This window comes from Erythrolamprus reginae, chromosome 4 (genome assembly GCF_031021105.1).
Source record: "Erythrolamprus reginae isolate rEryReg1 chromosome 4, rEryReg1.hap1, whole genome shotgun sequence".
Lineage (NCBI taxonomy): Eukaryota > Metazoa > Chordata > Lepidosauria > Squamata > Dipsadidae > Erythrolamprus > Erythrolamprus reginae.
The window spans coordinates 35,259,720-35,273,720 of record NC_091953.1 but is presented as its reverse complement, the minus strand read 5'-3'; the positions used below and the strand labels follow the sequence as shown (position 1 = coordinate 35,273,720).

Here is a 14,001-nt window from a genome sequence, read left to right as displayed (position 1 = left end):
GACATTATTGTTTTAATGGCATGTCTCTGTTGTATGAACGTAAATCCTATTTACCAAAATGCTGAACATCAGAAAAGATCCCCAAAGCAGGAGTAGACCAAGATGTAAACTTAATTCTGAATGTTACAACCACCCTGCACAGCATGTTATTCAGATTCATTTAACGCTCGATTTTCATGGGCAGAGCATGATGTCATGACTGAGACAACATCTTGCTATCTTCTGGCCTCTGGACCTTGAAAATATAACACTGGCTTGTCCTCAGGCCCTTGTGCGCAGCAGCCATATCCGTTCAGGAAATGGAGCACAACAGATGAATCTGCAAGATTGTGTATGGTACTCATGTAGAAGTGATGATGCTGATAGTATTTAAAGAGCATGTGGTATAGGACTATGAAAAGTTTCAGAATTCACAGTAGTAGCTGTTGTGGTTGGCTCTGGCCCAGCTCCTGCCCCAGGGAATGTGGAGGTGGAGGCAGGGGAAACGTCAACATGTCCTAGGCCTGTTTTGTTGCCGGCAGAGTCAGGGAGTGCAGTTTCCTTGGATGAAGAAGAAGGTGGGGGTGACTTGGAAGAGGGGGGCTTGGCACACAGCCCAGGAAGCCAATCACCATTACCTTCGGTCGATTCGGATGATGAAGTGTTAGACCCACGCAGGCGCAGACCTATGCATCTAATTGAGGAAATATTACAGGAGATGAGAAAGGCCACCTGTGTTTGGGTGGGGCTCCAGTAATTAGAGCTGCTGCTATAAATAGCAGCGTGCTAGTTTGGCCATTGTGGAAGATTATCTGATCGCAGTTCTTCAGGATTGTGCCTCGCTGTGTCTGAACTTTGTTTGTGGATTTTTCACACCTTTGACACCAAAGCAGAGTAAAGTGTGTGTGTTTTTCACTTTGTGGGAAGAAGGAGGGCTGTGACGTTTCTTCACAGCTACTAGCTAAGTACTTAAGGACTGATTAAGGGACTTGTACAACCGACAAGGTTGTTTTGGGGAAGAGTGCTCTTTGCAATACCAAATGGGTGCTTTGTTTCTTTTGAATTTTGTGATAAAGGACATTGTTTTGAATTTTCAAACGTATGTGTGTCTGAAATTTGTACTCGTGAATTTTCAGGAGGCTTCTACCAGAGAGCCCGACAGAACAGTAGCTTTGGGAAAAAAACATGGTGGAAGTTGATCAGATGTGTATGGAAGAAATTTTAAAAATCTGCTTTCGAAAATGTATTTAGCAGAAAAGTATCTGCTATTTTGATTCAGAAACAAACCACCAGAAGAGAGCAACCAGGATGATAAGGGGACTAGAAACTAAAACATATGAAGAGCGGTGGCAAGAACTGAGCATGACCAGTCTGTCAAAGAGAAGAAGCAGGGGCGAAATGATAACAGTGTTCCAATACTTGAGGGTGTACCACAGAGAGAAGGGGGTCAGGCTATTTTCCAAAGCAATCAGAAAGCCAGACAAGGAATAATGGATGGAAGCTGACCAAGGACAGATTTAACCTGGAAATAAGGAGGAACTTTTTGATGGTGAGAGCGATCAACCGATGGAACAGCTTGCCTGCAGAGATTGTGAGAGCTCCAACTTTCAAAGGGAGGTTGGACTGCCATTTGTCCAAAATGGTGTAGGGACTCCTGCTTGAGCAGAGGGTTGGACTAGATGACCTACAAGGTCCCTTCCAACTCTAATAAATAATCTAATCGCCAAACAAACAAATAAGCATTCAACAAAATTTAATAATACGTATATCTACAAAAAGTAATGGAAAAATAAAATGTCAATATGAATAGCAACAGTGTTTGAGACTCACAACCCAAGGCTTAGGGAAGGATGACACGACTATGCATTTATATGATGTTACAAATAATATTGTACTGCTTAGTTTCAAGATAACTCACTATTTCTAAATATAAACAAATAAATAATGGTTCAGTATAAGAATAATACACATCATACATGTTTGGCAATTTAGGACAGTAAAAATCTGAAAGGGATGTCTTACCATTGATTGGATATAATTCTAGAACTCCTCCAATCTCTTCTCCCAGGCCTAACAACTTGAGGATAATTATATGTCGCAGACCTTTAGGAGAAAGGCATCAATTAGTGAATAACATCTTGATAACAATAATTATGATAATACAAAATGTACAACAATTATAGAATTAAAGTCAACATTTTGCAAAATATTACTTCAGATATACAATCATAATTTTTATACTTCACATGTGTGTGGCCCACTGACCATATAGTATTTTGAATTACTAGAGGCAGATCCTCAATCGTGGTGTCTAACTGAGCTAGATACCAATAAATAGAATTCATGTTGATATGGTTTTCTTTTTAGAAACTCTTTATTATTATTATTATTATTATTATTATTATTATTATTATTTATTGTTGTTATTATTATTATTTATTATTTTTGTTATTTTTGTTGTTGTTGTTGTTGTTATTATTATTATTATTATTATTATTATTATTATATTTGTATGCTGCCCCTCTCCGTAGACTCGGGGCGGCTTACAGCAATGATAAAAACAATATATAATAACAAATCTAATAGTTAGAGTCTAAAATAACAATAATACATTTAAAAAGGCTGGTTTCAAAAAGGAGGAAAATATGAAATTGGTCACATGGCATTTTCATTGATAGTACAGTGATACCTCGTCTTATGAACCCCTCGTCATGCAAACTTTTAGAGATACGAACCCGAGGTTTAAGATTTTTTGCCTCTTCTTCCGAACTATTTTCACCTTATGAACCCGCCGCCGCTGCTTCCGGGATGCCCCGCCTCTCGACTTCCGTTGCCAGCCAAAGCGCCCGTTTTCGCACTGGTGGGATTCCCCGAGGCTCCCCTCCATGGGAAAGCCCACCTCCGGATTTTGAGATGCTGCAGGGGAATCCCAGCAGCACGAAAACGGGCACTTCAGCTGGCAACGGAAGTCCAGAGGTGGGGTTTCCCAGCAAGGGAAGCCTCAGCGAAATCGCAGCATCGCAAATGCTGTTGTTTTGCTGAAGCTTCCCTTGCTGGGAAACCCCACCTCCGGACTTCCGATGCCAGCCGAAACGCCCGTTTTCATGCTGGTGGTATTCCCATGAGGCTCCCCTCCATGGGAAACCCCACCTCCAGACTACTGACTTTTTGTGATGCTGCAGAGGAATCCCAGCAGGGGAATCCCAGCATCGCAAAAAATGGGTGCTTCGCTGGCAACGGAAGTCCGGAGGTGGGATTTCCCAGCGAAGGAAGCCTCAGCGAAATCGCAGCATCGCAAAAACATGGAAGTCCGAAGATGGAGTTTCCCATGGAGGGGAGCCTCAGGGGAATCCCACCAGCACAAAAATGGGTGCTTCGGATGGCAAAAGGGGTGAATTTTGGGCTTGCACGCATTAATCGCTTTTCCATTGATTCCTATGGGAAACATAGTTTCATCTTATGAACTTTTCACCTTACAAACCTCATCCTGGAACCAATTAAGTTGGTAAAACAAGGTATCACTGTACTAGGATCCCTCCATTTGGAAGAATCTCAAAATGGTTCAGAAGTTTAAGAAACTCAGTGTAGTGGAATTTCTTTTTACACACATAACTAAAGCCCCAAAAAGAAAAGAGAAAGGGGGCAATTATTATTACAGGTATTACAGGACTTGCAACAATTCATTAATGACCATTCAAAGTTACAATGGCATGGCAAAAAGTGACTTATGTCCATTTTTCAAATTTATGACCGTTGCATTATCTCCATGGTCATCTGATGAAAATTCATATTTATGATAGTTACCATGTCCTGGTGTTATGTGATCACCTTTTGAAATCTGGCAAGCAAAATCAGTGAGGTAGCCATGCAACAACATGTTAGTAAGTACAGTGATTCACTTAACAACTGTGGCAAGAAAGAGCATAAAACGGGGTAAAATTCACTTAACAACTGTCTCATTTATCTACAGAAATTTGGAGGTCAATTATGAGGGCTACCTATAATAATTTTTTAACCCCACCTTTATTATTGTTGTAAATAAGACAGTAAATATATGTAATAGTCCTCCCTCATCATTTCCCCCCATAATAACAATCGTATAAAATGAGATGGGCTGAGAGATAATGAATGTCCCAAAGTCACCCATTCAGCCTTTGTTTTCTAAGGCAGGACTAGAACTCTGTGTCTCCTGATGTCTAGCCTGATGCCTTAACTGTTGGTATGTCTTGGTGCAGCTGGGCTGTGGGACCTTCGACATATGCAGAGCAGAGATTAAGGAACAGTGTGGATGTGTGATACAGCCAGTAACGACACAGACTTAGTATGCTAAACAAGTATTATTTGCATATACACATATCTACAAGCAAAAAGCAGAAATAATCAACAAACCACACATAGCAAGCACAAAGCAGAAAAAATACTCCCCCCTCAAGGTAAAAGGCAAAAAAAGGTTAATGAGCTATCCAGCATCATCGACAGGAGAGAGTGCTAGCGCCCTCTTATGGCTAGCCAGCCAAAGTCCTTAAAGAGATATTACAACTGTAACAAATGCAATCTACAATAGGTAGTTTAACATACATGGCAATCCCAAATATCAGTATGTACCATATACAGTAGTACTTCTAGATACGAGTTTAATTCGTTCCAGAAGGGAGCTTGTATGTCGAACAACTCGTATCTGGAACAAATGGCTTTAGACTTTGTTTTTCCCCTCCGAGATAACCAGAAGCAAGGATTCTTGCACCACCTAGTGGACGCTTGGCTCGTATCCCGAATTTGAGCTCGGGTCTCGAAAAGAAATTTCTCTCCCCTCATGGCTCGTATCTTTGAATACTCGCATGTGGAGCAGCTCGTATCTAGAGGTACTACTGTACTAACATTAACCACTAGACCTAACTGGCTCTTGTTACTTATCAAAATTATTACTTACCGAAATTGCATGCTTGCCCACTCAGGGCTGCAAGCTGCTGTGAATAAGCCCAGTCTTCCTCACTGGGAGTGGATATTACCAGTAGTCTCCTTCTCCACCGGAATCTGGAATGAAAAAGAGGACATACTAAAAGAAGTCCCCACATTATTAGGCAGAATCCATCAGCTAGTCATTACAGCTTTCTGTGCAGCTTCTGCCTATTTGCACAGACACTGCCAAGCCACCAACATGCGCTCCAGGTACTGATAAATTCAACATCTGTAGGCTTAGCCAAAATGGTCAATGTGGAGGGATGTTGAGAGTTGTTCAGCAATAGCTGAAAAATACACAGGGATGGGCTTCAAAAATTTTAGCAAGCGGTTCTCTGCCTGGTTGATGGCTGGGCGTGGCCATTTTTATTTTATTTATTTATTTATTCATTTGTCCAATACACAAATACATAGGAAGAAAAATAGACATGTGATAATATAAAAGAGGGTGAAAGTGGGCTTAGAGGAGAGGATACAGTGGTACCTTAAGATACGAACTTAATTGGTGCCGGGGGGAGGTTCGTAAGACGAAAGGTTCGTAAGACGAAACATTGTTTCCCATAGGAAACAATGTAAAGTCAATTAATCCGTGCAACCAAAAAACCCCCCGCAAAAAAAGGGCTTTCGGCGACTGCTGGGAAGCGGCGCGGCTGTTTTAAAAGGTGACAGCCGGCCTGGGGGGCTTCCCAGCACCCCCCTGAACCCGGGTTCGGGGTTCGGGGGGTGCTGGGAAGCCCCCCAGGCTGGCTGTCACCTTTTAAAAGAGCCGCGCCACTTCCCAGCTGTCTCCTGAAGCTGAACGCGGAAGTTCGGCTTTGGTGTTTGGCGTTCGGAGACAGCTGGGAACCCAGCGGTCTCCCGAACGCCGAAACCGGAAGGGGCAAGGTGGGGGGGGAGAACGGGAGGCTCAGCATTCCGTCAGTCGCAGCGCTGGCTGTCAACTTTTCTTTTTAGCACTGGGGAGGCAAGTCAGCTCCTGCCCAGTGCTAAAAAGAAAAGTTGACAGCCAGCGCTGCGGCTGGCGGAATGCTGAGCTTCCCGTTCTCTCTCCGCCCCCTTGCCCCTTCGCCCCCCTGTGTTCCTAGGAGAAGTGCTGGTGAGGAGCAGAAGGTCTGGTAAGGGGGAGAGCCAAGGGGGGAGCCGAGCCCAGCCCCGTGGCATTCGCTTTCCTCCCGCCCGCAGCTGACTGATCGTGGGCTCCTTCCCGACCTCGAAGAGCTTCCTGGTTTTCGTGAGCTTTCATGCCCTGGAAGCTCTCTGAGGTTGCGAAGGAGCCCACGATCAGTCTCGGCTGCGGGTGGGAGGAAAGCGAATGTCACGGGGCTGGGCTCAGCACCCCCCCTTACCAGCCCCGCCGCGGAAGGCTCCATTCTGTTCCCTGCCGGCCCGATTGAGCGGCCGGCGGTCTCCATTCAGGAAACAGAATGGAGCCTTCCGCGGTGGGGCTGGTAAGGGGGGGAGCCGAGGGGGGAGCCGAGCCCAGCCCCGTGGCATTCGCTTTCCTCCCGCCAGCCCCTCAAGTTGGATGCACCCTCGCTGGCCCGCTCGGCCGCGCCTCCTCGCCCGCCGCCCGCCCAGGATGCAGACCTGCTGCCTCGCCCCACGCCCGCCGATCCTGCACCTCCTGCTTCCCCCCCCCAGCCAAAAATACAAAGGCTGTCAGCAGCCGCCCGCGGAGCAATGGGAAGCTGAAGCCGCCGGTGGTTTCAGACTCCCTTTGCTCCAGGCTGCTCTGCCCTGCCTGTCAGACCGTCTTTGTGTTTTTCGCTGGGTTGGAGAGCAGGAGGACCTTCCTGACTCCCTCCCCCAGCGCCGGACCTCCTGCCCTCTCTCCCAGACAAAACCCCAAAGTGGCCTCCCGAACCCGGAAAGAAGCCCCGCCGCCGGCTGTCACCTTTTAAAACAGCCGGGCGGCTTTCCAGCAGCCTCCGAACACTGAACCCGGAAGTTCAGGTTTGGCGTTCGTAACACGAAAAAAGTTCGTACGAAGAGGCAAATTTTTTCTGAACCCCGGGTTCGTATCACGAGTTGTTCGTAAGACGAGGGGTTCGTATCTTGAGGTACCACTGTATATGAAAGGAAGAGAATATATAAGATAGGTAAAAGAAAGGAAAGATAATTGGACAGGGGACGAAAGGCCCACCAGTGCACTTATGAACGCCCCTTACTGGCCTCTTAGGAACCTGGAGAGGTCAATCGTGGAGAGTCTAAGGGAAAAATGTTGGGGGTTAGGGGTTGACACAATTGAGTCTGGTAATGAGTTCCACGCTTTGATAACTTGATTGTTGAAATCATATTTTTTACAGTCAAGTCTGGAGCGTTCGTATTAAGTTTGAATCTGTTGCGTGCTCTTGTGTTGTTGCGGTTGAAGCTGAAATTGTCATTGACAGGTAGGACGTTGCAGCATAGGATCTTGTGGGCAATACTCAAATTGTGTTTTAGGCGCCGTAGTTCTAGGCTTTCTAGGCCCAGGATTGCTAGTCTATTTTCGTAGGATATTCTGTTTCGAGTGGAGGAGTGAAGGGCTCTTCTGGTGAAATATCTTTGGACATTTTCAAGGGTGTTGATGTCTGAGATGTGGTATGGGTTCCAGACAGATGAGCAGTAGTCTAGGATGGGTCTGGCAAAAGTTTTGTAGTAATAGGCGTGATCTACTTGGCCTCCAGTACCATGGTGGGGAGTGGCATTTTTTCCCTTCCCGGGCTCCAGAGGCTTTTCTCAAGCCTGTGGGAGGGCAAAAACAGCCTCCCCAGGCTCTGGAGGCCTTCCTGATCTTCCGGTAGGCCCATTTTTGCCCTCCCTGAACCTACATGTGTGCCCTGCTGTTACCTGCATCCAAAACTGGCCACCTGGGGACTCTTGGGACAGGCAGCACAGGTGGGTCAGGGCCCACCAGGATTGGGATTTGAGGGTTCTCCAAACTACACAGAATCTTAGCTGGAGGTTCTCCCGAACCCTCAGAAACCCCAGCAACCCATCCCTGAAACTACAGTCACAAATGTGTTTTGTTCTTCTTCAAAAGGCAACTGGACTGTTTTTTTTTCCTTGAGGAAGATGAAGAAAATATTTTACTTCTCACCCAATAAGCTTCATCAGTTCTGATGGTATGGGGTGACGAACCAGTGAAGCTTCTGGGATAAGAAGCAAAACTTTTTCTTCTTCCTCAAGGGGAAAAAAACTCCCAGTCCAGTTGCCTTTTGAAGAAGAAAAGAAAAAGCACCTTTGAGGCAAACAAAGGCCCGAATGACTGAGAATCTCCACAGATATCTGGAAACTGCAGGTTATCTACTCCTGTGTAGTACAGGATGAAGCAGAGTTTATTTAAGGAAGGGAAAGCCACACTTTTGGTTCAGCTGGCCTTGATAGGTCTGTTGATAAACTCTCCTATTTGTTGCAGCCCTGTTTTAGATTAAAAGGCTACATGAAAAATTGGCAGGATTTGGAAAAGTATAGACCAAAGGTGGTTTAGAAAGCACAGCAACTGTCCATAAAAGAACTTCCCCACAGAAATGTGAAAAAGGTCTTATTTAACAACAGTCCAAAACATCTTCTTCAGTTAATTAATTCTTTTGGAAATACAGTTTTACTTTGACTCAAATTCATGGGTTGACAGCCATAGTCACTGAGTGATATCCCCATGCTTTTTATGTGCATACAATACATGTGAAACATATTAAAAAGTGGCTAGACTTGATTTGCAACCAATGTTGTGAGGCCAGTGATCACTGCTTCGAATCTTCCTGGGAACACCCCAAAATGTGCACCTTAGGCTCATCCTTTTAAAATACTATTCTCTATTGCTCAGCTTTTGTTGGACTTTCAGAATTCTTCTAACAAACAAAATACATCACACAAGCTTGAAGTCTGCCCAGTCTTGTTTTATACCTTGTGTCAACACATTTTGGGGGGAAAAGTTTTGTATCCAAAAGTCTGACTCATTTTGGAGAGTGAGAGGTTCACTGAGGATGAGCTCTAACATGAGTCTAAAAACTTAGAAGAATAAATATCTGGTGCTGATGAATGTTCAATTATGCAACGTTATCCTCCATTTTCTTTCATTCACAAAAATATTCACTGTGTATGGGTAGACGTAAGCTTAGGCAATGTTCTCATTAGATATTTATTTCTGAATACAGTGTTCCCTCGATTTTCGCGGGTTCAAACTTCGCGAAAAGTCTATACCACAGTTTTTCAAAAATATTAATTAAAAAAATACTTCACGGTTTTTTCCCCAATACCACGGTTTTTCCTGCCCGATGACGTCATATGTCATCGCCAAACTTTCGCCCACCTTTAATAGATATTTTTAAAATAAACTTTAATAAATAAACATGGTGAGTAATAACCTAAATGGTTGCTAAGGGAATGGGAAATTGTAATTTAGGGGTTTAAAGTGTTAAAGGAAGGCTTGTGATACTGTTCATAGCCAAAAATAGTGTATTTACTTCCGCATCTCTACTTCGCGGAAATTCAACTTTTGCGGGCGGTCTCGGAACGCTTCCCCCGCGAAAATCGAGGGAACACTGTATATAGGATTTTTTATTTTAAGGGGAAAAAACTCAAACTCATCAACTGGTGGCAACTGCATTCTAACATGTTCCTCGTTTTATATTATTAAAAGAAAATAAGATCTGTGAGGTAGCTTTAGGAAATACCTGGACAAAAAGTTTTCCAGAGATAGTTTCTTATTTTCTTTGCAAACAATGCCTTCTCGTTTCTGTTTTTCCATTTCTTTGATACGTGACTGGAAAGTATCGATCAGATCAAACACAGACTTCATGGCAATAGGCACTTCGTAGTATTGCTATAAAACAAAGAGTTGACGTGAGTTTTAACTGCAAACAAATCTCTTGGCACCTCCCAATGCAGATCATGACTTATGGATACAAGCAGTTTAATATCATCATGATCGAAACGTGTATATAGCAATAAAGTTTAGCTGTTGTTGGTCATCTTTAGACAGTCCATGAGCCATAGTTTAACTGGGAGCTTTTTGCATGGCATCTTGAATTCCAGCGGGAAAGAAATATATAGAGATAGGCATATTTGTTTTGCTAAAGGCGACATAGTAAAAACTTTAATGACATTGGGTTTTTTAATAAAAAATTTTATTGAGATTTAATGACATTGTTAGATCTTTTCTGTGGTATTTTAAAACTGCATGTTCTGTAGGTGTGTCAGCTGAAGGTGCTTTTTAAAAGACAACTGGATTTTGTTTTTCTTTGAAGACATTTTGCTGCCCATTTTAAGAAGCTTCTTCAGTTCTGAATTGAAGTGAACTAAAGATGCTTCTTGAATGAGAAGCAAAATGTCTTCAAGGAAAAAACAAAGTCCAGTTGTCTTTTAAAAAGCACCTTTGGGTCAATCACGACCTGAATGACTGAAAATCTCCATGGACATTGAGCCTGGCACAGTACTTTCAAATGAAATGACATTTTCTTAAAATTAATTCTGCAACTCCACTTTCCTCTTCAAACACAACTCCATGTTATGCTTGTACCTGAACCATATCTCTCATGCAATCAAGTCTCCTTTCTTCCCTTTTCATCTCTGCTCTTAGTTGGTAGCACTAGTTAAAATATTATAGTAAGTGGTACCTCCACTTAAGAACTCAATTTGTTCCGTGACCAGGTTCTTAAGTAATAACGTTCTTAAGTAGAAGCAATTTTTTTTCATAGGAATCAATGTAAAAGCAAATAATGCATGCAAGCCCGTTAGGGATGAAATAAAAGCTTGGAATTTGGGTGGGAGGAGAAGGAGGAAGGAGAGGAGGAGGACAGTCGCTGCCGAAGGAAGAAGGTGAGGGGAGGGGAATCAAAAAAATCTAAAACTTTAAGGCTTAAAAAAAAAAAGAGGGACTCTGAGGTGGTGAGTAGGAGCATGCGCCTCCCATATACCCGGCACGAGGCTGCCTCCCATACACTGCCTCCCATACACTGGCTGCTGCTGCTACCTGCTGCCTCTTCCTTCCCATGCTGAAGGTCTCCCTTCTCCTCTCGCTCACTCGCTTTGTAGCTGGTGCCTTTCCTTCGCTGTGGTGACTCCTCGGCTGCCCAGAGCGATGGGAGCATTTCTTTTCTCTGGGTGCTGGCAGAGGTTTATTCCCTGTCCAAGCACCCAGAGAAAGGAAAATGCTTCATTCGCTCAGGACTGCCAAAGCCTCCTTCAGCGCCACCAAAAGGCTCCTCTGGCAGCCCAGAAAAGCCCAAGATGGCGGGATTAAAGGAGGAATGACAGGAAACTGGCTGGGCCTTCATGCTGCTCTCAAATTTCCGGGGAAATTTTTCTGGGCTCGGGTTCTTAAGTAGAAAATTGTTCTTTAGAAGAGGCAAAAAAATCTTGAACACCCAGTTCTTATCTAAAAAAGTTCTTAAGTAGAGGCGTTCTGTAATTATAATCCAAACCATTCATAGGACATCTGGTCTATTCATTAATTTTGCTAATATACTTCCTCCTACCTTGGCCTTCATATCAGAATCTGTCAACACCATAAAGAAGTCATTGTAGGTCATTCCATATTCTCTTCTCAGCTCGTTGATGAGATTCTGGTCCACCAGGTCATCATCCTCTATCACCTTCATGGGATTCTCATTATCTTAAATGAAAACAAAATGAGGATGAGCAGATGTCTCTGTTGTCCTCTTGAAAGATACCTATCAGATATCACATTAATTTTCACTAACGCAAGCAATTCTCTTTCTCTAAAGATCTGGTATTTTTTAAATAATTCTTTATACTTTAGATATCACTGAATCATTTTAAGTATTTTTGTATATGCAGCACAACTTAAAATGAAGATTGAGCAGTTCAAAATTTGCCCAGAAGTGGAGTTTGAGAAGACTGGAGAGATCACCACATCCATGGAGAAATATGCTAAATTCCATAAATTCTATGTGAACCACTTTCCTTATTCGTGCATTTATAAATATTAAATTAATCATGGCAGGGCATGTGGTTTTGTTCATTCTTATATAGCAATAAATTTTGTTCTCATGAAAGAGATTTCAAGAAACTGTTTATTCTAATAAAAAGTTCTCATTATTCAATTACATTAATCCCTAAGTTTCCTAAACGGCAAATAATTCAAGTATATTCTCCTGTCTGTAATTCTCAAAGCAAAGTAACGGCTCTCATATACTGATCCTTTGTTTGTGTGTATGAAAATTTGTTTATGTGTCACAATTGGCCGTGTTCACATACTGTACTCAGCCATGATTCATGTAAGATGCTAAGCCATTTCTACATGAATTATGCAATGTACTGTACTAACCTTGGCAGTGTAAGCATTCAAGGGCATGGGGTGAGGTATCATCAGTATGCTGATGATACCCAGCTTTACATCTCCACCACATGTCCAGTCAACGAAGCAGTGGAAGTGATGTGCCGATGTCTGGAGGCTGTTGGGGCCTGGATAGGTGTCAACAGACTCAAACTCAACCCGGATAAGACGGAGTGGCTGTGGGTTTTGCCTCCCAAGGACAATTCCACCTGTCCTTCCATTACCCTGGGGGGGGGAACTATTGACCCCCTCGAAGAGGGTCCGCAACTTGGGCGTCCTCCTCGATCCACAGCTCACATTAGAGAACCATCTTTCAGCTGTGGCAAGGGGGGCGTTTGCCCAGGTTCGCCTGGTGCACCAGTTGCGACCCTATCTGGACCGGGACTCACTGCTCACAGTCACTCATGCCCTCATCACCTCGAGGTTCGACTACTGTAATGCTCTCTACATGGGGCTACCTTTGAAAAGTGTTCGGAAACTTCAGATCGTGCAGAATGCAGCTGCGAGAGCAGTCATGGGCCTACCTAGGTATGCCCATGTTTCACCAACACTCCGCAGTCTGCATTGGTTGCCGATCAACTTCCGGTCACAATTCAAAGTGTTGGTTATGACCTTTAAAGCCCTTCATGGCACTGGACCAGAATATCTCCGAGACTGCCTGCTGCCGCACGAATCCCAGCGACCGATTAGGTCCCACAGAGTGGGCCTTCTCCGGGTCCCGTCAACTAAATAATGTCGGTTGGCGGGCCCCAGGGGAAGAGCCTTCTCTGTGGCGGCCCCGACCCTCTGGAACCAACTCCCCCCGGAGATTAGAACTGCCCCTACTCTCCTTGCCTTCCGTAAGCTCCTCAAAACCCACCTGTGTCGTCAGGCATGGGGGAACTGAGACATCTCCCCCGGGCATATACAATTTATGAATGGTATGTGTGTATGTATGTGTGTTTAGAAAATGGGGTTTCTTTTAAATGTTTTTAGTAGAAATTTAGATTTGTTGTAAACTGTTTTTTTTTTCACTTTGTTGTGAGCCGCCCCGAGTCTGCGGAGAGGGGTGGCATACAAATCTAAATAAATAAATAAATAAAATAAATAAATTCACCACCACCCCTTCACCTAGTATTGTGTGTGAATAGTCTCACAAGCTTATGTAATTTCAGTATTTGGGGAAATCTCCCCCAAGTCTTTTTGAAAAGGCTTTCTTGCCCTAGATATCCATGCTAATAAGTGGACAGTGAAGGCCAGTAGAAGCTATTTCAATTTTGAGGACAGGACAAATGGGATGATTTCACAGTATTCCCTTCACTGTTGTCTGGCCCTTCATACAAGTAAAAAAAATAATAAGTAAAGTTTAATTACATTAAAGAATTAGATATACTGTAATCTATTTTGTGATTTAATCACACTTTTCAACTTTCAAATGTTTTACTAGTTTGTAAGTTATTAGTCTATGGAGTCTACGGAGAGGGGCGGCATACACATCTAATATATTATTATTATTATTATTATTATTATCATCATCATCATCATCATCATCATCATTATTATAGAGATAATAAATCTGAATATAATGCTTGGGGGGGGGATCCAAAGGAGATACTGGAGTTACCTGGAGTTACAGGTAATATACAGTTACCTGTATACAGTACATACAAAAGGGGAATACAAATACTGTAGTACATAAGGGAATAATGTTATCAGATAAAGGGTTCTCATATTTTTCCCAACCAGAGTTGGTTTATTAATTTACATGCTTGATTTATACAACTGCCCAACTCACATTTGTGATT

The 14,001-nt window shown here is 43.3% G+C and overlaps 1 protein-coding gene across 1 annotated transcript in view; it reads right to left on the bottom strand.

Annotated features, from left to right (window-relative positions):
• CCDC80 (coiled-coil domain containing 80) overlaps nt 1-14,001 on the bottom strand; it is a 34,050-nt gene that overhangs the window by 3,321 nt on the left and 16,728 nt on the right. Inside the window, exons 4-7 of the mRNA XM_070749965.1 lie at nt 11,397-11,533; nt 9,594-9,742; nt 4,910-5,013; nt 2,002-2,082 (exon numbers count right to left, since the gene is read on the bottom strand). Coding sequence (XP_070606066.1) covers nt 2,002-2,082; nt 4,910-5,013; nt 9,594-9,742; nt 11,397-11,533 — 471 coding nt within the window. The remainder of the gene's footprint in view (nt 1-2,001; nt 2,083-4,909; nt 5,014-9,593; nt 9,743-11,396; nt 11,534-14,001) is intronic.